At 39.1% G+C, this 27,894-nt stretch overlaps 2 protein-coding genes across 2 annotated transcripts in view; both read left to right on the top strand.

Moving 5' to 3' along the window:
* The first annotated feature begins 111 nt into the window (after positions 1–111).
* atp6v1g1 (ATPase H+ transporting V1 subunit G1) lies at positions 112–2,563 on the top strand. The gene is made up of 3 exons (XM_079257085.1): positions 112–298; positions 1,712–1,812; positions 1,895–2,563. The coding sequence occupies exons 1-3, from the start codon at positions 217–219 to the stop codon at positions 2,066–2,068; spliced, it is 357 nt and encodes a 118-aa protein (XP_079113211.1). The 5' UTR covers positions 112–216; the 3' UTR covers positions 2,069–2,563.
* Positions 2,564–4,953: 2,390 nt separating this feature from the next.
* Positions 4,954–27,894, top strand: part of slc31a1 (solute carrier family 31 member 1) — a 40,124-nt gene continuing 17,183 nt past the window's right edge. Inside the window, exon 1 of the mRNA XM_079256664.1 lies at positions 4,954–5,081. The gene's annotated coding sequence lies outside the window, so the exon portion shown is untranslated. The remainder of the gene's footprint in view (positions 5,082–27,894) is intronic.

Here is a 27,894-nt window from a genome sequence, read left to right as displayed (position 1 = left end):
AAAAAAACAAATAACTTGTCGACATCATCGATCAGGAGGAAGTTTCTGCTCCGGACCCCAGGGCTCGTGACAACATCACGTGACAGCTGCATCGTGACGCGACATCAGCTGACTGCAGAGGAAGCGAAATCCTCCTCCGACCTTCGCTTCGCGTCTCCGCTGCTTGACAGGTTCTTCCCGGTTCTTCCCCCGGTCCGTCCCGCGTCGCTCCCCGGCATGGCGAGCCAGTCTCAAGGCATCCAGCAGCTGCTGCAGGCCGAGAAGAGAGCCGCGGAGAAGGTGGCTGAAGCCCGCAAACGTAAGTAGACGGTCGGTCTGGAGCCGCAGCTTGAAGGCCTGGTTGGTTCGGTCAGAGGTGGACCAGAGGTGGTCCAGAGCCCGGGAGGAGTCCAGAGACTGAAACGGGCTGATAAATTCGGTGGGAACGGGTCTCAGCCAAACTCGGTTTCTGGCTTTAACCACGGAGGGAACTGGGACCGGTTTGGTCTTTCTCAGCCCCGACAGGAGCCAGAAACCCGCCTCGTACTCTCCGGAACCAGATGGACCTGCTCCATGGACTCCCCACGTTTTCTGTTGGAGCTGCTTTCAAGCCAGCTAGCATCCCAGCTAGCCTCCAGCTCGTGGAGCGCTGAACTAAGTTAAGGCAAGCTAGCCAAGCTAAGCTAGCCAAGCTAATCTAGCTAAGATAGACATGCTAAGCTCAGCTAGCTAAGCTAAACAAGCTAAGCTAGCCAAACTAAGCTAGCTAAGATAGACATGCTAAGCTCAGCTAGCTAAGCTAGCTAAGATAGACATGCTAAGCTAAACAAGCTAAGCTAGCTAAACTTTAGCATGATTCCAGTATAAATGCAGCTCCAGTGTGAACTGCTGAGCTGAAAGCAACATGAGAAGCGTCTCCAGTCTACAGATGCCGTCGGCTACCAGGAATTCTACGTCATCATCGGAACTTCCTGCCAGTAAAATGAGACAGTCTACATCTCAGAAAATTAGAATATTATGAAAAAGTTAATCCATTCATCATCCTAACTGTTTAGGCGGTTACGGACCCCATGCGTTAAAGACAAGCCACGTTACGGGGAAAATGAAAGGCTTGTAAGTTCGTCTTCTGGAGAATAAAATACGGTAGGACATGTTAAAAGGGTTGTGGTTAGTTAGTCCGGGTCAACGGTGGTTGAGTTCTGGTGAATCGTCTTCTACACACACATTGTGAGCGTCATTGTGTGTTTTGAGCGTCGTTCTGTGACATCAGAGACGTGGACAGCGAAGCCACATCAACGTCCACATATGTCTCCACTACTGAGTCCACTGAGCCAGACCTCCAGGATCTGGACCAGCGGTACCAGCTGGTCATCGGTAATCCAACCAGGTTTCACATCGTCACATTAAAGGGGCGGAGCTTGCAGCCTCTCACCAATCGCCTTGCAGAGCAGCTACGTCACCATGGAGGAGCAGACGTTCAGAAACATGGAGAATTTTCCAGGAGATCTGATTGGTCAGGAGGCGGAGCTTTTATGCTCATTGATCTTTAATCCAGAACAGGTTAGCTGTTCAGCGTACGTTACCATGGTAATTTAACTGGTCGGAAGTGAACCAGCGCCGTAGTCCAGACACTCCTCCATAAGTCCCGCTACGTAGTTCAGGATGAAGCTGATGTCACATGACGCAGTCAGAGGGGGAGGGGCTTCACCAGGATGTGATGTCATGTGTGCAGGTAAGAATCGGCGTCTGAAGCAGGCTAAGGAGGAGGCCCAGGCTGAGATTGAGCAGTACCGCATGCAGAGAGAGAAGGAGTTCAAGACCAAGGAGGCTGCCGTGAGTCCTGCTCCTCCTCTTCCTCAGCTTCTTCTTCCTCCTTTCTCCAGATTTTCACTCCCTTCCTGTGCTCTCCCCCCAGGCCCTTGGTTCCCATGGTAACAGTGCAGTGGAAGTGGACCGTGACACCGCAGAGCGGATGGGTCGCATCAAGAACAGTTACCATGGTAACCGGGAGGCAGTGCTTGGCGAGCTTCTGCGTCGCGTCTGCGACATCCAGCCGGAGTTTCATGCCAACTACCGCGTGGCCGGCTGAGGGGCGGAGCCAATACCTGGACCAGAGGGGCGGGGCCAAAATGGGAGACACGGACGTTAGCCTCATTAGCATGATTAGCAAGGTTAGCAAGCTGAAGGTGACGAGGCTGTTACTTGAACAGGTGTTATCTGGACAGCGTCTCCTGGTGGTCCTGCTCTGCTGAGGATGTTGTTGTTTACAGAGTATTTATATTTCACCGTCAATCTTTATTTCCTTCTGATCCTGAAAGTCTCCTCCTGTCAGCCAATCAGAACGTCAGCCTCTGATTGGTTGTCTCTGCAGATCTCTAATCTGATTGGCTGGAAGTTAAATGGCTTTAAATGTAAACCAGAACAACTTTGTGAGACCATGTGACTTCCTGTTTGACCTTGTGACTTCCTGTTTGACCTTGTGACTTCCTGTTTGTGACCTTGTGACTTCCTGTTTGTGATCTTGTGACTTCCTGTTTGTGACCTTGTGACTTCCTGTTTATGAAGATGAAAAATATTAAATATTGGATGAAATTGTGCTGCTTCTCTGTGATTGGCGGATGTTGACAACATTCTTGTTTACCTGGTTGTACTTGGTTTGATCACGTGGACGTCAGGTGATCTCAGGTGCTCCAGTTTCTCACCTGAGAGTGATGAGTTTCTGAATGTCTGATGCCAGCTGGTTTCCATGGGAACGGCATCGGTCAGCATCAAGGTGGGACGAGCAGGTAGATCACACCTGCCTGTCCTGCAACGGCAGTCTGATGAAGAGCTGGGCGGACGGAGTTCTGAGACAGTAATTTAATAAAAATGATAAAATCAGAATAAATTCAAGATGAAATAATTATAAAATGTGTAATAACCACAGCTGCAGTTCACGGATCTCCGTGATGCCTTGTCACTTTGAAAACACCGCTTACGTGGCCCCGCATACTTCTCATAGACATAATATACATAGACTCTGCATAGCGTCACGCTGCCTGTACGAGCTGACGTCTCATCGCGCCGCCATCTTGGATGGGTCTCCGTGGACTCCAATACCTGTAAGGTGTAGGTCCAACCACAACAAAAACTTCCCCAGTTTTCACCGTATTTTTCTCCTAGTTTGGTTTGTTACAAAGGACAGAGATATTATGAAACAGATCCCTGTTTTTATGCTAAAATATTTTTTTAATGCTTTTTAAGACAGAAGGTAACTACAAAATAAATGAATTTGAACCCCCCCCCCACCTCTCTGGTGGGGAAGGAGCCTGAGCTTGTGTGCGAGGTTGAGCGGTTCCAGCTAGATATAGTTGGACTCACCTCGACGCATGGCTTGGGCTCTGGAACGTGATCTCCAGCTCTCGCTTGAGCGATTCGCGGCCGAGTGTGAAGCGGCTGGGATGAGAATCAGCACCTCCAAATCTGAGACCATGGTCCTCAGCCGGAATAGGGTGGATTGCCCTCTCCGGGTCGGGAGTCAGGTCCTGCCTCAAGTGGAGGAGTTTAAATATCTCGGGGTCTTGTTCACGAGTGAGGGAAGGATGGAGCGCGAGATCGACAGATGGATCGGTGCGGCGTCTGCAGTAATGCGGACTCTGCGCCGGTCTGTCGTGGTGAAGAAGGAGCTGAGCCAGAAGGCGAAGCTCTCCATTTACCAGTCGATCTACGTTCCTACCCTCACCTATGGTCATGAGCTGTTGGTCGTGACCGAAAGAAGGAGATCTCGTATACAGGCGGCTGAAATGGGTTTCCTCCGCAGGGTGGCCGGGCTCTCCCTTAGAGATAGGGTGAGGAGCTCGGTCATCCGGGAGGGGCTCAGAGTAGAGCCGCTGCTCCTCCGCATCGAGAGGAACCAGTTGAGGTGGCTCGGGCATCTGGTCAGGATGCCTCCTGGACCTCCCTGGTGAGGTGTTCCAGGCACGTCCCTCTGGGAGGAGACCCCGGGGAAGACCCAGGACACGCTGGAGGGATTATATCTCTCGGCTGGCCTGGGAACGCCTCGGGATCCCCCCCGCAGAGTTGGCAAATGTGGCTGGGGAGAGGGAAGTCTGGGCTTCCCTGCTTAGGCTGCTGCCCCAGCGACCCGACCCCGGATAAGCGGCAGAAGATGGATGGATGGATGAATTTGAACCCATCATGTTTGTTTATTGATGCATTTGGATTCACCTATTTTTATCTGGTTAAATAAATTATTATTCAACCTTATGAAATGTAATTCCACACGATCTGCTTTTAATATTTCGCCGGTTATTGCAATTGTATGCTGAACAAAATACGGGAATCGTTGCTGCTTTCTCTTGACTATGGTTGACTCTTTCTTTTATTTACATTTATTAATTTATCAGTATAGAGATACAGTTGTACAAAGTCTGAAAATAAAGTTTTGTATCAAAACTGTGTAATTCAGAAGTTACCCAGAAAAACACTCGGAGAGCGTAAACCTCCGCCAAGGCCTTTAAAAAGTTCCTGGATCCAAACGGTGATCCGGATCACCACCAGAATAAAATCAGTTCTTCCTTTTCACGTTTCCAACAAGTCCTGAAATTTCATGAAAATCCATCCATAACCTCTCAAGTTATCTTGAACACAGACAAACAGATAAAGGCGGTAAAAACATAACATCTTTGGTGGAGGTAATTATTCTTCCATGTAAAACTCTCTTTGTGAAACTTCAATATCATATTTATCCATAAACACCTCATAGGAGTAAAATTTATCATTTAGCAGATTATTCATTGTATTACCATTATTTATCAACCAGTTATATAGAGAAGTGTTCTGTTTGTGTGTAATATATACGCGTTGTTCCACAGAAAACAGTTATGTGGAGAAACTACCGGTCCACTCTCCTGTGTCTGTATTTTATGTCTATGGGTGAAACTGTCGCTGCTTAGCTCCGCCTTCACTACGTGCATACGTCACGACGCAGTGGGCGGAAGCGACGGAGAGAAGCTGAAAAGTTGAACTTTCTTCTTTCTGGTCCTCTTGGTTTTCTTGGATCGGTTCTGGTTCGGTCTGTTGGAGTCCGAGCAGAGGACAGCGTGCGGCAGGATCCCTTCCAGGTGAGTGTTGTTGGTTTGGTGTCTCGTGGGCGGTGTGGGTGACCTCTACATGGCAGCTGGTTTCGGGTCACCGTGGCGGACCTCGTAGCGGGAGGTCGCGTTTGAAGGGAGCGGTCTCTGGACGGCGGCAGCAGCAGCGCCAGCTGCGAGCGGCGGGGTTTGCGGACCTGTGAGGCTCTTCTGGTAAATTCGGCTCCGTACAGTGGACGTCCAGATGTGTTGTTGCTTTCAAACGCGACTTTTCCCGAGCCGGTGCGCGTCTGTCCGCGCCGCCGCGACCTTCTGCTCGCGGCTCCAATGTCGCGTTTTTCTAACGGGATTCTGAGCGGAGCTGCTGGGTTCTTCCTCTGGCCTGGAGCTGGAGTCCGGCCTCTTTATGGAGCTCCGGGACCTGGAGCCTGGAGCTCCGGGACCTGGAGCCTGGAGCCTGGAGCTCCGGGTCCTGGAGCCTGGAGCCTGGAGCTCCGGGTCCTGGAGCCTGGAGCTCCGGGTCCTGGAGCCTGGAGCCTGGAGCTCCGGGTCCTGGAGCCTGGAGCTCCGGGTCCTGGAGCCTGGAGCCTGGAGCTCCGGGTCCTGGAGCCTGGAGCTCCGGGACCTGGAGCCTGGAGCCTGGAGCTCCGGGACCTGGAGCCTGGAGCTCCGGGTCCTGGAGCCTGGAGCCTGGAGCTCCGGGTCCTGGAGCCTGGAGCCTGGAGCTCCGGGTCCTGGAGCCTGGAGCTCCGAGCTGGCGCGAGGACAGGTGTCAGGTTCTTGACTTCCTCGTGCTTAAAATAACTTTGGTTTCAAGAATGAAGAGGTTGGAGGAGAAGAACAGAGAACAATGGAGGCAGGCTGACCTCAGGTCGGCTCGCGCACAACAAACCCGTCTTTATATAAACAGCGCGCGAGCTCACGTACACAGGATGGAGGAAAGCACGCGGACAGAGGGTCCTAAACAAGGCCGGCTCTAGGAATGCTTACTTTACAATCACTAATAAACTAATAAACTGAGTAATAATTCCAGTGGGGGCTGAGCCCACAGCTTGGGAGAGAATCTCTGTGAACCAACGCATAAAAAATGCTTTTTATTTCAGCTTTCTAGTCTGTCCTGTCTTCTCGGTCCTGGTCCTCTTTAAGATTTGTCAGATTTATTTTTATCAAAATTAATGACACCACAAGCTCATCTTAAAAAGGAACTGACCCGTGAGACATTATTTACCTTCAAGTCTCATTTATTGGGGATATAGGCTCAATAATCCAGTATATTTCTGAAATATGCGACTCTACAGTTTAAATGCATTAAATTGATCCTTTCTGGATAGTTGGATATTATGCCTGCAGGAAAATATTTGTGTATATGATAAATCTAGAATACAAACATTTTATTTTCCAGAGTAAATCTTGGAATGCAAAGCGACAGGGCAGGTCACTCAGTTATATGGTAGTTAAGCATTCAAAGTAAATCAAATTATTATATTAAATGTTGAACATTTCTATCAGGAAGCCTCATCTTAACAAACAAAAAGAAAAATCCACTCACACTGCATGGCAGGACCTGTGTCCAACTGGACTCCCAGCAGTCTGACCTGCACTCATCCACCCTCCTGTCTGATTTACTGCTTGTCTTATTTATGTCATGTCTGCTATTTTATTCTATTCTATTGTCATTTATCAGACGCTTTTATCCAAAGTGAGTTACATATGATACTGCAGAGACCTGCAGGTAAACAGTAAATAACATTATAATAAAGCAGAGACCTGCAGGTAAACAGTAAATAACATTATAATAAAGCAGAGACCTGCAGGTAAACAGTAAATAACATTATAATAAAGCAGAGACCTGCAGGTAAACAGTAAATAACATTATAATAAAGCAGACCTGCAGGTAAACAGTAAATAACATTATAATAAAGCAGAGACCTGCAGGTAAACAGTAAATAACATTATAATAAAGCAGAGACCTGCAGGTAAACAGTAAATAACATTATAATAAAGCAGAGACCTGCAGGTAAACAGTAAATAACATTATAATAAAGCAGAGACCTGCAGGTAAACAGTAAATAACATTATAATAAAGCAGACCTGCAGGTAAACAGTAAATAACATTATAATAAAGCAGAGACCTGCAGGTAAACAGTAAATAACATTATAATAAAGCAGACCTGCAGGTAAACAGTAAATAACATTATAATAAAGCAGACCTGCAGGTAAACAGTAAATAACATTATAATAAAGCAGACCTGCAGGTAAACAGTAAATAACATTATAATAAAGCAGAGACCTGCAGGTAAACAGTAAATAACATTATAATAAAGCAGACCTGCAGGTAAACAGTAAATAACATTATAATAAAGCAGAGACCTGCAGGTAAACAGTAAATAACATTATAATAAAGCAGAGACCTGCAGGTAAACAGTAAATAACATTATAATAAAGCAGAGACCTGCAGGTAAACAGTAAATAACATTATAATAAAGCAGACCTGCAGGTAAACAGTAAATAACATTATAATAAAGCAGACCTGCAGGTAAACAGTAAATAACATTATAATAAAGCAGAGACCTGCAGGTAAACAGTAAATAACATTATAATAAAGCAGAGACCTGCAGGTAAACAGTAAATAACATTATAATAAAGCAGACCTGCAGGTAAACAGTAAATAACATTATAATAAAGCAGAGACCTGCAGGTAAACAGTAAATAACATTATAATAAAGCAGACCTGCAGGTAAACAGTAAATAATATTATAATAAAGCAGACCTGCAGGTAAACAGTAAATAACATTATAATAAAGCAGAGACCTGCAGGTAAACAGTAAATAACATTATAATAAAGCAGAGACCTGCAGGTAAACAGTAAATAACATTATAATAAAGCAGACCTGCAGGTAAACAGTAAATAACATTATAATAAAGCAGACCTGCAGGTAAACAGTAAATAACATTATAATAAAGCAGACCTGCAGGTAAACAGTAAATAACATTATAATAAAGCAGAGACCTGCAGGTAAACAGTAAATAACATTATAATAAAGCAGACCTGCAGGTAAACAGTAAATAACATTATAATAAAGCAGACCTGCAGGTAAACAGTAAATAACATTATAATAAAGCAGAGACCTGCAGGTAAACAGTAAATAATATTATAATAAAGCAGAGACCTGCAGGTAAACAGTAAATAATATTATAATAAAGCAGACCTGCAGGTAAACAGTAAATAACATTATAATAAAGCAGAGACCTGCAGGTAAACAGTAAATAACATTATAATAAAGCAGACCTGCAGGTAAACAGTAAATAACATTATAATAAAGCAGAGACCTGCAGGTAAACAGTAAATAACATTATAATAAAGCAGACCTGCAGGTAAACAGTAAATAACATTATAATAAAGCAGACCTGCAGGTAAACAGTAAATAACATTATAATAAAGCAGACCTGCAGGTAAACAGTAAATAACATTATAATAAAGCAGACCTGCAGGTAAACAGTAAATAACATTATAATAAAGCAGACCTGCAGGTAAACAGTAAATAACATTATAATAAAGCAGACCTGCAGGTAAACAGTAAATAACATTATAATAAAGCAGAGACCTGCAGGTAAACAGTAAATAACATTATAATAAAGCAGAGACCTGCAGGTAAACAGTAAATAACATTATAATAAAGCAGAGACCTGCAGGTAAACAGTAAATAACATTATAATAAAGCAGAGGCCTGCAGGTAAACAGTAAATAACATTATAATAAAGCAGACCTGCAGGTAAACAGTAAATAACATTATAATAAAGCAGACCTGCAGGTAAACAGTAAATAACATTATAATAAAGCAGACCTGCAGGTAAACAGTAAATAACATTATAATAAAGCAGAGACCTGCAGGTAAACAGTAAATAACATTATAATAAAGCAGAGACCTGCAGGTAAACAGTAAATAACATTATAATAAAGCAGACCTGCAGGTAAACAGTAAATAACATTATAATAAAGCAGAGACCTGCAGGTAAACAGTAAATAACATTATAATAAAGCAGAGACCTGCAGGTAAACAGTAAATAACATTATAATAAAGCAGAGACCTGCAGGTAAACAGTAAATAACATTATAATAAAGCAGAGACCTGCAGGTAAACAGTAAATAACATTATAATAAAGCAGACCTGCAGGTAAACAGTAAATAACATTATAATAAAGCAGACCTGCAGGTAAACAGTAAATAATATTATAATAAAGCAGACCTGCAGGTAAACAGTAAATAACATTATAATAAAGCAGAGACCTGCAGGTAAACAGTAAATAACATTATAATAAAGCAGACCTGCAGGTAAACAGTAAATAACATTATAATAAAGCAGACCTGCAGGTAAACAGTAAATAACATTATAATAAAGCAGACCTGCAGGTAAACAGTAAATAACATTATAATAAAGCAGAGACCTGCAGGTAAACAGTAAATAACATTATAATAAAGCAGACCTGCAGGTAAACAGTAAATAACATTATAATAAAGCAGAGACCTGCAGGTAAACAGTAAATAACATTATAATAAAGCAGAGACCTGCAGGTAAACAGTAAATAACATTATAATAAAGCAGAGACCTGCAGGTAAACAGTAAATAACATTATAATAAAGCAGAGACCTGCAGGTAAACAGTAAATAACATTATAATAAAGCAGAGACCTGCAGATAAACAGTAAATAACATTATAATAAAGCAGACCTGCAGGTAAACAGTAAATAACATTATAATAAAGCAGAGACCTGCAGATAAACAGTAAATAACATTATAATAAAGCAGACCTGCAGGTAAACAGTAAATAACATTATAATAAAGCAGACCTGCAGGTAAACAGTAAATAACATTATAATAAAGCAGAGACCTGCAGGTAAACAGTAAATAACATTATAATAAAGCAGACCTGCAGGTAAACAGTAAATAACATTATAATAAAGCAGACCTGCAGGTAAACAGTAAATAACATTATAATAAAGCAGAGACCTGCAGGTAAACAGTAAATAACATTATAATAAAGCAGACCTGCAGGTAAACAGTAAATAACATTATAATAAAGCAGACCTGCAGGTAAACAGTAAATAACATTATAATAAAGCAGAGACCTGCAGGTAAACAGTAAATAACATTATAATAAAGCAGACCTGCAGGTAAACAGTAAATAACATTATAATAAAGCAGACCTGCAGGTAAACAGTAAATAACATTATAATAAAGCAGACCTGCAGGTAAACAGTAAATAACATTATAATAAAGCAGACCTGCAGGTAAACAGTAAATAACATTATAATAAAGCAGACCTGCAGGTAAACAGTAAATAACATTATAATAAAGCAGACCTGCAGGTAAACAGTAAATAACATTATAATAAAGCAGAGACCTGCAGGTAAACAGTAAATAACATTATAATAAAGCAGAGACCTGCAGGTAAACAGTAAATAACATTATAATAAAGCAGACCTGCAGGTAAACAGTAAATAACATTATAATAAAGCAGAGACAAGCAGGTAAACAGTAAATAACATTATAATAAAGCAGACCTGCAGGTAAACAGTAAATAACATTATAATAAAGCAGACCTGTAGGTAAACAGTAAATAACATTATAATAAAGCAGAGACCTGCAGGTAAACAGTAAATAACATTATAATAAAGCAGACCTGCAGGTAAACAGTAAATAACATTATAATAAAGCAGAGACCTGCAGGTAAACAGTAAATAACATTATAATAAAGCAGACCTGCAGGTAAACAGTAAATAATATTATAATAAAGCAGAGACCTGCAGGTAAACAGTAAATAACATTATAATAAAGCAGAGACCTGCAGGTAAACAGTAAATAACATTATAATAAAGCAGAGACCTGCAGGTAAACAGTAAATAACATTATAATAAAGCAGAGACAAGCAGGTAAACAGTAAATAACATTATAATAAAGCAGAGACCTGCAGGTAAACAGTAAATAACATTATAATGAAGCAGACCTGCAGGTAAACAGTAAATAACATTATAATAAAGCAGAGACAAGCAGGTAAACAGTAAATAACATTATAATAAAGCAGAGACCTGCAGGTAAACAGTAAATAACATTATAATAAAGCAGACCTGCAGGTAAACAGTAAATAACATTATAATAAAGCAGACCTGCAGGTAAACAGTAAATAACATTATAATAAAGCAGAGACCTGCAGGTAAACAGTAAATAACATTATAATAAAGCAGAGACCTGCAGGTAAACAGTAAATAACATTATAATAAAGCAGAGACCTGCAGGTAAACAGTAAATAACATTATAATAAAGCAGACCTGCAGGTAAACAGTAAATAACATTATAATAAAGCAGACCTGCAGGTAAACAGTAAATAACATTATAATAAAGCAGAGACCTGCAGGTAAACAGTAAATAACATTATAATAAAGCAGACCTGCAGGTAAACAGTAAATAACATTATAATAAAGCAGACCTGCAGGTAAACAGTAAATAACATTATAATAAAGCAGACCTGCAGGTAAACAGTAAATAACATTATAATAAAGCAGAGACCTGCAGGTAAACAGTAAATAACATTATAATAAACCAGAGACCTGCAGGTAAACAGTAAATAACATTATAATAAAGCAGAGACCTGCAGGTAAACAGTAAATAACATTATAATAAAGCAGAGACCTGCAGGTAAACAGTAAATAACATTATAATAAAGCAGAGACCTGCAGGTAAACAGTAAATAACATTATAATAAAGCAGACCTGCAGGTAAACAGTAAATAACATTATAATAAAGCAGACCTGCAGGTAAACAGTAAATAACATTATAATAAAGCAGAGACCTGCAGGTAAACAGTAAATAACATTATAATAAAGCAGAGACCTGCAGGTAAACAGTAAATAACATTATAATAAAGCAGACCTGCAGGTAAACAGTAAATAACATTATAATAAAGCAGAGACAAGCAGGTAAACAGTAAATAACATTATAATAAAGCAGACCTGCAGGTAAACAGTAAATAACATTATAATAAAGCAGAGACCTGCAGGTAAACAGTAAATAACATTATAATAAACCAGAGACCTGCAGGTAAACAGTAAATAACATTATAATAAAGCAGAGACCTGCAGGTAAACAGTAAATAACATTATAATAAAGCAGAGACCTGCAGGTAAACAGTAAATAACATTATAATAAAGCAGACCTGCAGGTAAACAGTAAATAATATTATAATAAAGCAGAGACCTGCAGGTAAACAGTAAATAACATTATAATAAAGCAGACCTGCAGGTAAACAGTAAATAACATTATAATAAAGCAGAGACCTGCAGGTAAACAGTAAATAACATTATAATAAAGCAGACCTGCAGGTAAACAGTAAATAACATTATAATAAAGCAGACCTGCAGGTAAACAGTAAATGACATTATAATAAAGCAGAGACCTGCAGGTAAACAGTAAATAACATTATAATAAAGCAGACCTGCAGGTAAACAGTAAATAACATTATAATAAAGCAGACCTGCAGGTAAACAGTAAATAACATTATAATAAAGCAGACCTGCAGGTAAACAGTAAATAACATTATAATAAAGCAGACCTGCAGGTAAACAGTAAATAACATTATAATAAAGCAGAGACCTGCAGGTAAACAGTAAATAACATTATAATAAAGCAGACCTGCAGGTAAACAGTAAATAACATTATAATAAAGCAGAGACCTGCAGGTAAACAGTAAATAACATTATAATAAAGCAGAGACCTGCAGGTAAACAGTAAATAACATTATAATAAAGCAGACCTGCAGGTAAACAGTAAATAACATTATAATAAAGCAGAGACCTGCAGGTAAACAGTAAATAACATTATAATAAAGCAGACCTGCAGGTAAACAGTAAATAACATTATAATAAAGCAGACCTGCAGGTAAACAGTAAATAACATTATAATAAAGCAGACCTGCAGGTAAACAGTAAATAACATTATAATAAAGCAGACCTGCAGGTAAACAGTAAATAACATTATAATAAAGCAGAGACCTGCAGGTAAACAGTAAATAACATTATAATAAAGCAGACCTGCAGGTAAACAGTAAATAACATTATAATAAAGCAGAGACCTGCAGGTAAACAGTAAATAACATTATAATAAAGCAGAGACCTGCAGGTAAACAGTAAATAACATTATAATAAAGCAGAGACCTGCAGGTAAACAGTAAATAACATTATAATAAAGCAGACCTGCAGGTAAACAGTAAATAACATTATAATAAAGCAGAGACAAGCAGGTAAACAGTAAATAACATTATAATAAAGCAGAGACCTGCAGGTAAACAGTAAATAACATTATAATAAAGCAGAGACCTGCAGGTAAACAGTAAATAACATTATAATAAAGCAGAGACCTGCAGGTAAACAGTAAATAACATTATAATAAAGCAGAGACCTGCAGGTAAACAGTAAATAACATTATAATAAAGCAGACCTGCAGGTAAACAGTAAATAACATTATAATAAAGCAGACCTGCAGGTAAACAGTAAATAACATTATAATAAAGCAGACCTGCAGGTAAACAGTAAATAACATTATAATAAAGCAGACCTGCAGGTAAACAGTAAATAACATTATAATAAAGCTGAGACCTGCAGGTAAACAGTAAATAACATTATAATAAAGCAGAGACCTGCAGGTAAACAGTAAATAACATTATAATAAAGCAGACCTGCAGGTAAACAGTAAATAACATTATAATAAAGCAGACCTGCAGGTAAACAGTAAATAACATTATAATAAAGCAGACCTGCAGGTAAACAGTAAATAACATTATAATAAAGCAGAGACCTGCAGGTAAACAGTAAATAACATTATAATAAACCAGAGACCTGCAGGTAAACAGTAAATAACATTATAATAAAGCAGAGACCTGCAGGTAAACAGTAAATAACATTATAATAAAGCAGACCTGCAGGTAAACAGTAAATAATATTATAATAAAGCAGAGACCTGCAGGTAAACAGTAAATAACATTATAATAAAGCAGACCTGCAGGTAAACAGTAAATAACATTATAATAAAGCAGACCTGCAGGTAAACAGTAAATAACATTATAATAAAGCAGACCTGCAGGTAAACAGTAAATAACATTATAATAAAGCAGAGACCTGCAGGTAAACAGTAAATAACATTATAATAAAGCAGACCTGCAGGTAAACAGTAAATAACATTATAATAAAGCAGAGACCTGCAGGTAAACAGTAAATAACATTATAATAAAGCAGACCTGCAGGTAAAAAGTAAATAACATTATAATGAAGCAGACCTGCAGGTAAACAGTAAATAACATTATAATAAAGCAGACCTGCAGGTAAACAGTAAATAACATTATAATAAAGCAGAGACCTGCAGGTAAACAGTAAATAACATTATAATAAAGCAGACCTGCAGGTAAACAGTAAATAACATTATAATAAAGCAGAGACCTGCAGGTAAACAGTAAATAACATTATAATAAAGCAGAGACCTGCAGGTAAACAGTAAATAACATTATAATAAAGCAGACCTGCAGGTAAACAGTAAATAACATTATAATAAAGCAGAGACCTGCAGGTAAACAGTAAATAACATTATAATAAAGCAGAGACCTGCAGGTAAACAGTAAATAACATTATAATAAAGCAGAGACCTGCAGGTAAACAGTAAATAACATTATAATAAAGCAGAGACCTGCAGGTAAACAGTAAATAACATTATAATAAAGCAGACCTGCAGGTAAACAGTAAATAACATTATAATAAAGCAGACCTGCAGGTAAACAGTAAATAACATTATAATAAAGCAGACCTGCAGGTAAACAGTAAATAACATTATAATAAAGCAGAGACCTGCAGGTAAACAGTAAATAACATTATAATAAAGCAGAGACCTGCAGGTAAACAGTAAATAACATTATAATAAAGCAGACCTGCAGGTAAACAGTAAATAACATTATAATAAAGCAGACCTGCAGGTAAACAGTAAATAACATTATAATAAAGCAGAGACCTGCAGGTAAACAGTAAATAACATTATAATAAAGCAGAGACCTGCAGGTAAACAGTAAATAACATTATAATAAAGCAGACCTGCAGGTAAACAGTAAATAACATTATAATAAAGCAGAGACCTGCAGGTAAACAGTAAATAACATTATAATAAAGCAGAGACCTGCAGGTAAACAGTAAATAACATTATAATAAAGCAGAGACCTGCAGGTAAACAGTAAATAACATTATAATAAAGCAGAGACCTGCAGGTAAACAGTAAATAACATTATAATAAAGCAGAGACCTGCAGGTAAACAGTAAATAACATTATAATAAAGCAGACCTGCAGGTAAACAGTAAATAACATTATAATAAAGCAGAGACCTGCAGGTAAACAGTAAATAACATTATAATAAAGCAGACCTGCAGGTAAACAGTAAATAACATTATAATAAAGCAGACCTGCAGGTAAACAGTAAATAACATTATAATAAAGCAGACCTGCAGGTAAACAGTAAATAACATTATAATAAAGCAGACCTGCAGGTAAACAGTAAATAACATTATAATAAAGCAGACCTGCAGATAAACAGTAAATAACATTATAATAAAGCAGAGACCTGCAGGTAAACAGTAAATAACATTATAATAAAGCAGAGACCTGCAGGTAAACAGTAAATAACATTATAATAAAGCAGAGACCTGCAGGTAAACAGTAAATAACATTATAATAAAGCAGAGACCTGCAGGTAAACAGTAAATAACATTATAATAAAGCAGAGACCTGCAGGTAAACAGTAAATAACATTATAATAAAGCAGACCTGCAGGTAAACAGTAAATAACATTATAATAAAGCAGAGACCTGCAGGTAAACAGTAAATAACATTATAATAAAGCAGACCTGCAGGTAAACAGTAAATAACATTATAATAAAGCAGAGACCTGCAGGTAAACAGTAAATAACATTATAATAAAGCAGACCTGCAGGTAAACAGTAAATAACATTATAATAAAGCAGAGACCTGCAGGTAAACAGTAAATAACATTATAATAAAGCAGAGACCTGCAGGTAAACAGTAAATAACATTATAATAAAGCAGAGACCTGCAGGTAAACAGTAAATAACATTATAATAAAGCAGAGACCTGCAGGTAAACAGTAAATAACATTATAATAAAGCAGAGACCTGCAGGTAAACAGTAAATAACATTATAATAAAGCAGAGACCTGCAGGTAAACAGTAAATAACATTATAATAAAGCAGAGACCTGCAGGTAAACAGTAAATAACATTATAATAAAGCAGACCTGCAGGTAAACAGTAAATAACATTATAATAAAGCAGACCTGCAGGTAAACAGTAAATAACATTATAATAAAGCAGAGACCTGCAGGTAAACAGTAAATAACATTATAATAAAGCAGAGACCTGCAGGTAAACAGTAAATAACATTATAATAAAGCAGACCTGCAGGTAAACAGTAAATAACATTATAATAAACCAGAGACCTGCAGGTAAACAGTAAATAACATTATAATAAAGCAGACCTGCAGGTAAACAGTAAATAACATTATAATAAAGCAGAGACCTGCAGGTAAACAGTAAATAACATTATAATAAAGCAGACCTGCAGGTAAACAGTAAATAACATTATAATAAAGCAGAGACCTGCAGGTAAACAGTAAATAACATTATAATAAAGCAGACCTGCAGGTAAACAGTAAATAACATTATAATAAAGCAGACCTGCAGGTAAACAGTAAATAACATTATAATAAAGCAGAGACCTGCAGGTAAACAGTAAATAACATTATAATAAAGCAGACCTGCAGGTAAACAGTAAATAACATTATAATAAACCAGAGACCTGCAGGTAAACAGTAAATAACATTATAATAAAGCAGAGACCTGCAGGTAAACAGTAAATAACATTATAATAAAGCAGACCTGCAGGTAAACAGTAAATAACATTATAATAAAGCAGACCTGCAGGTAAACAGTAAATAACATTATAATAAAGCAGAGACCTGCAGGTAAACAGTAAATAACATTATAATAAAGCAGAGACCTGCAGGTAAACAGTAAATAACATTATAATAAAGCAGACCTGCAGGTAAACAGTAAATAACATTATAATAAAGCAGACCTGCAGGTAAACAGTAAATAACATTATAATAAAGCAGACCTGCAGGTAAACAGTAAATAACATTATAATAAAGCAGACCTGCAGGTAAACAGTAAATAACATTATAATAAAGCAGACCTGCAGGTAAACAGTAAATAACATTATAATAAAGCAGACCTGCAGGTAAACAGTAAATAACATTATAATAAAGCAGACCTGCAGGTAAACAGTAAATAACATTATAATAAAGCAGAGACCTGCAGGTAAACAGTAAATAACATTATAATAAAGCAGACCTGCAGGTAAACAGTAAATAACATTATAATAAAGCAGACCTGCAGGTAAACAGTAAATAACATTATAATAAAGCAGACCTGCAGGTAAACAGTAAATAACATTATAATAAAGCAGAGACCTGCAGGTAAACAGTAAATAACATTATAATAAAGCAGAGACCTGCAGGTAAACAGTAAATAACATTATAATAAAGCAGACCTGCAGGTAAACAGTAAATAACATTATAATAAAGCAGAGACCTGCAGGTAAACAGTAAATAACATTATAATAAAGCAGACCTGCAGGTAAACAGTAAATAACATTATAATAAAGCAGACCTGCAGGTAAACAGTAAATAACATTATAATAAAGCAGAGACCTGCAGGTAAACAGTAAATAACATTATAATAAAGCAGAGACCTGCAGGTAAACAGTAAATAACATTATAATAAAGCAGAGACCTGCAGGTAAACAGTAAATAACATTATAATAAAGCAGACCTGCAGGTAAACAGTAAATAACATTATAATAAAGCAGAGACCTGCAGGTAAACAGTAAATAACATTATAATAAAGCAGACCTGCAGGTAAACAGTAAATAACATTATAATAAAGCAGACCTGCAGGTAAACAGTAAATAACATTATAATAAAGCAGACCTGCAGGTAAACAGTAAATAACATTATAATAAAGCAGACACCTGCAGGTAAACAGTAAATAACATTATAATAAAGCAGAGACCTGCAGGTAAACAGTAAATAACATTATAATAAAGCAGAGACCTGCAGGTAAACAGTAAATAACATTATAATAAAGCAGACCTGCAGGTAAACAGTAAATAACATTATAATAAAGCAGACCTGCAGGTAAACAGTAAATAACATTATAATAAAGCAGACCTGCAGGTAAACAGTAAATAACATTATAATAAAGCAGACCTGCAGGTAAACAGTAAATAACATTATAATAAAGCAGAGACCTGCAGGTAAACAGTAAATAACATTATAATAAAGCAGACCTGCAGGTAAACAGTAAATAACATTATAATAAAGCAGACCTGCAGGTAAACAGTAAATAACATTATAATAAAGCAGACCTGCAGGTAAACAGTAAATAACATTATAATAAAGCAGAGACCTGCAGGTAAACAGTAAATAACATTATAATAAAGCAGAGACCTGCAGGTAAACAGTAAATAACATTATAATAAAGCAGAGACCTGCAGGTAAACAGTAAATAACATTATAATAAAGCAGACCTGCAGGTAAACAGTAAATAACATTATAATAAAGCAGACCTGCAGGTAAACAGTAAATAACATTATAATAAAGCAGACCTGCAGGTAAACAGTAAATAACATTATAATAAAGCAGACCTGCAGGTAAACAGTAAATAACATTATAATAAAGCAGACCTGCAGGTAAACAGTAAATAACATTATAATAAACCAGACCTGCAGGTAAACAGTAAATAACATTATAATAAAGCAGAGACCTGCAGGTAAACAGTAAATAACATTATAATAAAGCAGACCTGCAGGTAAACAGTAAATAACATTATAATAAACCAGAGACCTGCAGGTAAACAGTAAATAACATTATAATAAAGCAGACCTGCAGGTAAACAGTAAATAACATTATAATAAAGCAGACCTGCAGGTAAACAGTAAATAACATTATAATAAAGCAGACCTGCAGGTAAACAGTAAATAACATTATAATAAAGCAGACCTGCAGGTAAACAGTAAATAACATTATAATAAAGCAGAGACCTGCAGGTAAACAGTAAATAACATTATAATAAAGCAGACCTGTAGGTAAACAGTAAATAACATTATAATAAAGCAGAGACCTGCAGGTAAACAGTAAATAACATTATAATAAAGCAGAGACCTGCAGGTAAACAGTAAATAACATTATAATAAAGCAGACCTGCAGGTAAACAGTAAATAACATTATAATAAAGCAGACCTGCAGGTAAACAGTAAATAACATTATAATAAAGCAGAGACCTGCAGGTAAACAGTAAATAACATTATAATAAATAAATAAATAAATAGATAGATAACAGACCAGATGACTACATGCTGTATGATCCTGTTCACCAGGACTTCTGCAGATAACAGACCAGATGACTACATGCTGTATGGTCCTGTTCACCAGGACTTCTGCAGATAACAGACCAGATGACTACATGCTGTATGATCCTGTTCACCAGGACTTCTGTAGATAACAGACCAGATGACTACATGCTGTATGGTCCTGTTCACCAGGACTTCTGCAGATAACAGACCAGATGACTACATGCTGTATGATCCTGTTCACCAGGACTTCTGCAGATAACAGACCAGATGACTACATGCTGTATGATCCTGTTCACCAGGACTTCTGCAGATAACAGACCAGATGACTACATGCTGTATGATCCTGTTCACCAGGACTTCTGTAGATAACAGACCAGATGACTACATGCTGTATGGTCCTGTTCACCAGGACTTCTGCAGATATCAGACCAGATGACCACATGCTGTATGGTCCTGTTCACCAGGACTTCTGCAGATAACAGACCAGATGACTACATGCTGTATGGTCCTGTTCACCAGGACTTCTGTAGATAACAGACCAGATGACTACATGCTGTATGGTCCTGTTCACCAGGACTTCTGCAGATATCAGACCAGATGACCACATGCTGTATGGTCCTGTTCACCAGGACTTCTGCAGATAACAGACCAGATGACCACATGCTGTATGGTCCTGTTCACCAGGACTTCTGCAGATAACAGACCAGATGACTACATGCTGTATGATCCTGTTCACCAGGACTTCTGCAGATAACAGACCAGATGACTACATGCTGTATGATCCTGTTCACCAGGACTTCTGCAGATAACAGACCAGATGACTACATGCTGTATGATCCTGTTCACCAGGACTTCTGCAGATAACAGACCAGATGACTACATGCTGTATGGTCCTGTTCACCAGGACTTCTGCAGATAACAGACCAGATGACTACATGCTGTATGATCCTGTTCACCAGGACTTCTGCAGATAACAGACCAGATGACTACATGCTGTATGATCCTGTTCACCAGGACTTCTGCAGATATCAGACCAGATGACCACATGCTGTATGGTCCTGTTCACCAGGACTTCTGCAGATAACAGACCAGATGACCACATGCTGTATGGTCCTGTTCACCAGGACTTCTGCAGATAACAGACCAGATGACTACATGCTGTATGATCCTGTTCACCAGGACTTCTGCAGATAACAGACCAGATGACCACATGCTGTATGATCCTGTTCACCAGGACTTCTGCAGATAACAGACCAGATGACTACATGCTGTATGGTCCTGTTCACCAGGACTTCTGCAGATAACAGACCAGATGACTACATGCTGTATGGTCCTGTTCACCAGGACTTCTGCAGATAACAGACCAGATGACTACATGCTGTATGGTCCTGTTCACCAGGACTTCTGCAGATAACAGACCAGATGACTACATGCTGTATGGTCCTGTTCACCAGGACTTCTGCAGATAACAGACCAGATGACTACATGCTGTATGATCCTGTTCACCAGGACTTCTGCAGATAACAGACCAGATGACTACATGCTGTATGGTCCTGTTCACCAGGACTTCTGCAGATAACAGACCAGATGACTACATGCTGTATGGTCCTGTTCACCAGGACTTCTGCAGATAACAGACCAGATGACCACATGCTGTATGGTCCTGTTCACCAGGACTTCTGCAGATAACAGACCAGATGACCACATGCTGTATGGTCCTGTTCACCAGGACTTCTGCAGATAACAGACCAGATGACTACATGCTGTATGATCCTGTTCACCAGGACTTCTGCAGATAACAGACCAGATGACTACATGCTGTATGATCCTGTTCACCAGGACTTCTGCAGATAACAGACCAGATGACTACATGCTGTATGGTCCTGTTCACCAGGACTTCTGCAGATAACAGACCAGATGACCACATGCTGTATGATCCTGTTCACCAGGACTTCTGCAGATAACAGACCAGATGACTACATGCTGTATGGTCCTGTTCACCAGGACTTCTGCAGATAACAGACCAGATGACTACATGCTGTATGGTCCTGTTCACCAGGACTTCTGCAGATAACAGACCAGATGACTACATGCTGTATGATCCTGTTCACCAGGACTTCTGCAGATAACAGACCAGATGACTACATGCTGTATGGTCCTGTTCACCAGGACTTCTGCAGATAACAGACCAGATGACTACATGCTGTATGATCCTGTTCACCAGGACTTCTGCAGATAACAGACCAGATGACTACATGCTGTATGGTCCTGTTCACCAGGACTTCTGTAGATAACAGACCAGATGACTACATGCTGTATGGTCCTGTTCACCAGGACTTCTGCAGATAACAGACCAGATGACTACATGCTGTATGATCCTGTTCACCAGGACTTCTGCAGATAACAGACCAGATGACTACATGCTGTATGATCCTGTTCACCAGGACTTCTGCAGATAACAGACCAGATGACTACATGCTGTATGGTCCTGTTCACCAGGACTTCTGTAGATAACAGACCAGATGACTACATGCTGTATGGTCCTGTTCACCAGGACTTCTGCAGATATCAGACCAGATGACCACATGCTGTATGGTCCTGTTCACCAGGACTTCTGCAGATAACAGACCAGATGACCACATGCTGTATGATCCTGTTCACCAGGACTTCTGCAGATAACAGACCAGATGACTACATGCTGTATGATCCTGTTCACCAGGACTTCTGCAGATAACAGACCAGATGACTACATGCTGTATGGTCCTGTTCACCAGGACTTCTGCAGATAACAGACCAGATGACTACATGCTGTATGGTCCTGTTCACCAGGACTTCTGCAGATAACAGACCAGATGACTACATGCTGTATGATCCTGTTCACCAGGACTTCTGCAGATAACAGACCAGATGACTACATGCTGTATGATCCTGTTCACCAGGACTTCTGCAGATAACAGACCAGATGACTACATGCTGTATGGTCCTGTTCACCAGGACTTCTGCAGATAACAGACCAGATGACTACATGCTGTATGATCCTGTTCACCAGGACTTCTGCAGATAACAGACCAGATGACTACATGCTGTATGATCCTGTTCACCAGGACTTCTGCAGATAACAGACCAGATGACTACATGCTGTATGATCCTGTTCACCAGGACTTCTGCAGATAACAGACCAGATGACTACATGCTGTATGGTCCTGTTCACCAGGACTTCTGCAGATAACAGACCAGATGACCACATGCTGTATGATCCTGTTCACCAGGACTTCTGCAGATAACAGACCAGATGACTACATGCTGTATGGTCCTGTTCACCAGGACTTCTGCAGATAACAGACCAGATGACTACATGCTGTATGATCCTGTTCACCAGGACTTCTGCAGATAACAGACCAGATGACTACATGCTGTATGATCCTGTTCACCAGGACTTCTGCAGATAACAGACCAGATGACTACATGCTGTATGATCCTGTTCACCAGGACTTCTGCAGATAACAGACCAGATGACTACATGCTGTATGGTCCTGTTCACCAGGACTTCTGCAGATAACAGACCAGATGACCACATGCTGTATGATCCTGTTCACCAGGACTTCTGCAGATAACAGACCAGATGACTACATGCTGTATGGTCCTGTTCACCAGGACTTCTGCAGATATCAGACCAGATGACCACATGCTGTATGGTCCTGTTCACCAGGACTTCTGCAGATAACAGACCAGATGACCACATGCTGTATGGTCCTGTTCACCAGGACTTCTGCAGATAACAGACCAGATGACTACATGCTGTATGATCCTGTTCACCAGGACTTCTGCAGATAACAGACCAGATGACTACATGCTGTATGGTCCTGTTCACCAGGACTTCTGCAGATAACAGACCAGATGACTACATGCTGTATGGTCCTGTTCACCAGGACTTCTGCAGATAACAGACCAGATGACTACATGCTGTATGATCCTGTTCACCAGGACTTCTGCAGATAACAGACCAGATGACCACATGCTGTATGGTCCTGTTCACCAGGACTTCTGCAGATAACAGACCAGATGACTACATGCTGTATGGTCCTGTTCACCAGGACTTCTGCAGATAACAGACCAGATGACTACATGCTGTATGATCCTGTTCACCAGGACTTCTGCAGATAACAGACCAGATGACTACATGCTGTATGATCCTGTTCACCAGGACTTCTGCAGATAACAGACCAGATGACTACATGCTGTATGGTCCTGTTCACCAGGACTTCTGCAGATAACAGACCAGATGACCACATGCTGTATGGTCCTGTTCACCAGGACTTCTGCAGATAACAGACCAGATGACTACATGCTGTATGGTCCTGTTCACCAGGACTTCTGCAGATAACAGACCAGATGACCACATGCTGTATGGTCCTGTTCACCAGGACTTCTGCAGATAACAGACCAGATGACTACATGCTGTATGATCCTGTTCACCAGGACTTCTGTAGATAACAGACCAGATGACCACATGCTGTATGGTCCTGTTCACCAGGACTTCTGCAGATAACAGACCAGATGACTACATGCTGTATGGTCCTGTTCACCAGGACTTCTGCAGATAACAGACCAGATGACTACATGCTGTATGGTCCTGTTCACCAGGACTTCTGTAGATAACAGACCAGATGACTACATGCTGTATGGTCCTGTTCACCAGGACTTCTGCAGATAACAGACCAGATGACTACATGCTGTATGGTCCTGTTCACCAGGACTTCTGCAGATAACAGACCAGATGACCACATGCTGTATGATCCTGTTCACCAGGACTTCTGCAGATAACAGACCAGATGACTACATGCTGTATGGTCCTGTTCACCAGGACTTCTGCAGATAACAGACCAGATGACTACATGCTGTATGGTCCTGTTCACCAGGACTTCTGCAGATAACAGACCAGATGACTACATGCTGTATGATCCTGTTCACCAGGACTTCTGCAGATAACAGACCAGATGACTACATGCTGTATGATCCTGTTCACCAGTGCAGAACTTCTGGCTGTGCAGAGATTTATCAACATGGTTCAGATGTACGACCCCAGTTCCTGCCTGTCTCTGCATGCTTTCCTGGGGGGCATAACATCAGCGTTGAAAAATTAGTAGTAGTAGTCGTCGTAGTAGTAGTGGTAGTAATAGTAGTGATGGTAGTTAATAGTAGTGATGGTAGTTAATAGTAGTGGCGGTAGTAATAGTAGTGGCGGTAATAATAGTAGTGATGGTAGTTAATAGTAGTGATGGTAGTTAATAGTAGTGGCGGTAGTAATAGTAGTGGCGGTAATAATAGTAGTGATGGTAGTTAATAGTAGTGATGATAGTTAATAGTAGTGGCGGTAGTAATAGTAGTGATGGTAGTAATAGTAGTAGCGGTAGTAATAGTAGTGATGGTAGTTAATGGTAGTGATGGTAGTTAATGGTAGTGGCGGTAGTAATAGTAGTGGCGGTAGTAATAGTAGTGATGGTAGTTAATAGTAGTGATGGTAGTTAATAGTAGTGGCGGTAGTAATAGTAGTGATGGTAGTTAATAGTAGTAGCGGTAGTAATAGTAGTGACGGTAGTAATAGTAGTGATGGTAGTAATAGTAGTGATGGTAGTTATAGTAGTGATGGTAGTTAATAGTAGTGATGGTAGTTATAGTAGTGATGGTAGTAATAGTAGTGGCGGTAGTAATAGTAGTGGCGGTAGTAATAGTAGTGATGGTAGTAATAGTAGTGGCGGTAGTAATAGTAGTGATGGTAGTAATAGTAGTGATGGTAGTTAAAAGTAGTAGCGGTAGTAATAGTAGTGACGGTAGTAATAGTAGTGATGGTAGTTAATAGTAGTAGCGGTAGTAATAGTAGTGATGGTAGTTAATTGTAGTGATGGTAGTTAAAAGTAGTGATCGTAGTAATAGTAGTGATGGTAGTTAATAGTAGTGGCGGTAGTAATAATAGTGATGGTAGTTAATAGTAGTGATGGTAGTAATAGTAGTGATGGTAGTTAATAGTAGTGGCGGTAGTAATAGTAGTGATGGTAGTTAATAGTAGTGATGGTAGTTATAGTAGTGATGGTAGTTAATAGTAGTGATGGTAGTTATAGTAGTGATGGTAGTAATAGTAGTGATGGTAGTTAATAGTAGTGGCGGTAGTAATAGTAGTGATGGTAGTAATAGTAGTGGCGGTAGTTAATAGTAGTAGCGGTAGTAATAGTAGTGACGGTAGTAATAGTAGTGATGGTAGTTAATAGTAGTAGCGGTAGTAATAGTAGTGATGGTAGTTAATAGTAGTGATGGTAGTTATAGTAGTGGCGGTAGTAATAGTAGTGATGGTAGTTATAGTAGTGATGGTAGTTAATAGTAGTGGCGGTAGTAATAGTAGTGATGGTAGTTATAGTAGTGATGGTAGTTAATAGTAGTGATGGTAGTTATAGTAGTGGCGGTAGTAATAGTAGTGGCGGTAGTTATAGTAGTGGCGGTAGTAATAGTAGTGATGGTAGTTATAGTAGTGGCGGTAGTAATAGTAGTGATGGTAGTTAATAGTAGTGATGGTAGTTGTAGTAGTGATGGTAGTTATAGTAGTGATGGTAGTAATAGTAGTGATGGTAGTTAATAGTAGTGGCGGTAGTAATAGTAGTGATGGTAGTAATAGTAGTGGCGGTAGTTAATAGTAGTGGCGGTAGTTAATAGTAGTAGCGGTAGTTAATAGTAGTGACGGTAGTAATAGTAGTGACGGTAGTAATAGTAGTGATGGTAGTTAATAGTAGTAGCGGTAGTAATAGTAGTGGCGGTAGTAATAGTAGTGATGGTTGTAATAGTAGTGATGGTAGTTAATAGTAGTGGCGGTAGTAATAGTAGTGATGGTAGTTAATAGTAGTGGCGGTAGTAATAGTAGTGATGGTAGTTATAGTAGTGACGGTAGTTAATAGTAGTGATGGTAGTAATAGTAGTGATGGTAGTTATAGTAGTGGGGGTAGTTAATAGTAGTGGCGGTAGTAATAGTAGTGATGGTAGTTAATAGTAGTGGCGGTAGTAATAGTAGTGATGGTAGTTAATAGTAGTGGCGGTAGTAATAGTAGTGATGGTAGTAAATAGTAGTGATGGTAGTTAATAGTAGTGATGGTAGTAATAGTAGTGATGGTAGTTAATAGTAGTGATGGTAGTAATAGTAGTGGCGGTAGTAATAGTAGTGATGGTAGTTAATAGTAGTGATGGTAGTAATAGTAGTGATGGTAGTTAATAGTAGTGATGGTAGTTAATAGTAGTGATGGTAGTTAATAGTAGTGATGGTAGTAATAGTAGTGATGGTAGTTAATAGTAGTGATGGTAGTAATAGTAGTGGCGGTAGTAATAGTAGTGATGGTAGTTAATAGTAGTGATGGTAGTAATAGTAGTGATGGTAGTTAATAGTAGTGATGGTCGTAATAGTAGTGATGGTCGTAATAGTAGTGATTGTAGTTAATAGTAGTGATGGTAGTTAATAGTAGTGGCGGTAGTTATAGTAGTGATGGTAGTTATAGTAGTGATGGTAGTAATAGTAGTGATGGTAGTTAATAGTAGTGGCGGTAGTAATAGTAGTGATGGTAGTTAATAGTAGTGATGGTAGTAATAGTAGTGATGGTAGTTAATAGTAGTGGCGGTAGTAATAGTAGTGATGGTAGTTATAGTAGTGACGGTAGTTAATAGTAGTGATGGTAGTAATAGTAGTGATGGTAGTTATAGTAGTGGGGGTAGTTAATAGTAGTGGCGGTAGTAATAGTAGTGATGGTAGTTAATAGTAGTGGCGGTAGTAATAGTAGTGATGGTAGTAAATAGTAGTGATGGTAGTTAATAGTAGTGATGGTAGTAATAGTAGTGATGGTAGTTAATAGTAGTGATGGTAGTAATAGTAGTGGCGGTAGTAATAGTAGTGATGGTAGTTAATAGTAGTGATGGTAGTAATAGTAGTGATGGTAGTTAATAGTACTGATGGTAGTTAATAGTAGTGATGGTAGTAATAGTAGTGATGGTAGTTAATAGTAGTGGCGGTAGTAATAGTAGTGGCGGTAGTAATAGTAGTGATGGTAGTTAATAGTAGTGATGGTAGTTAATAGTAGTGATGGTCGTAATAGTAGTGATGGTCGTAATAGTAGTGATGGTAGTTAATAGTAGTGATGGTAGTTAATTGTAGTGATGGTAGTTAAAAGTAGTGATCGTAGTAATAGTAGTGATGGTAGTTAATAGTAGTGGCGGTAGTAATAATAGTGATGGTAGTTAATAGTAGTGATGGTAGTAATAGTAGTGATGGTAGTTAATAGTAGTGGCGGTAGTAATA

The sequence above is a fragment of the Telmatherina bonti genome (genome assembly GCF_933228915.1).
Source record: "Telmatherina bonti genome assembly, chromosome: 17".
Lineage (NCBI taxonomy): Eukaryota > Metazoa > Chordata > Actinopteri > Atheriniformes > Telmatherinidae > Telmatherina > Telmatherina bonti.
Note: the sequence above shows the minus strand (reverse complement) of the source record. Positions and strands in the feature narration are given on the sequence as shown.

Coding starts and splice junctions, on each gene's coding strand:
- atp6v1g1 (XM_079257085.1), top strand. CDS start 217: ATGGCGAGCCAGTCTCAAGGCATCCAGCAGCTGCTGCAGGCCGAGAAG. Junction 299..1,711: donor GGTGGCTGAAGCCCGCAAAC/GTAAGTAGACGG, acceptor TCATGTGTGCAG/GTAAGAATCGGCGTCTGAAG. Junction 1,813..1,894: donor TCAAGACCAAGGAGGCTGCC/GTGAGTCCTGCT, acceptor CTCTCCCCCCAG/GCCCTTGGTTCCCATGGTAA.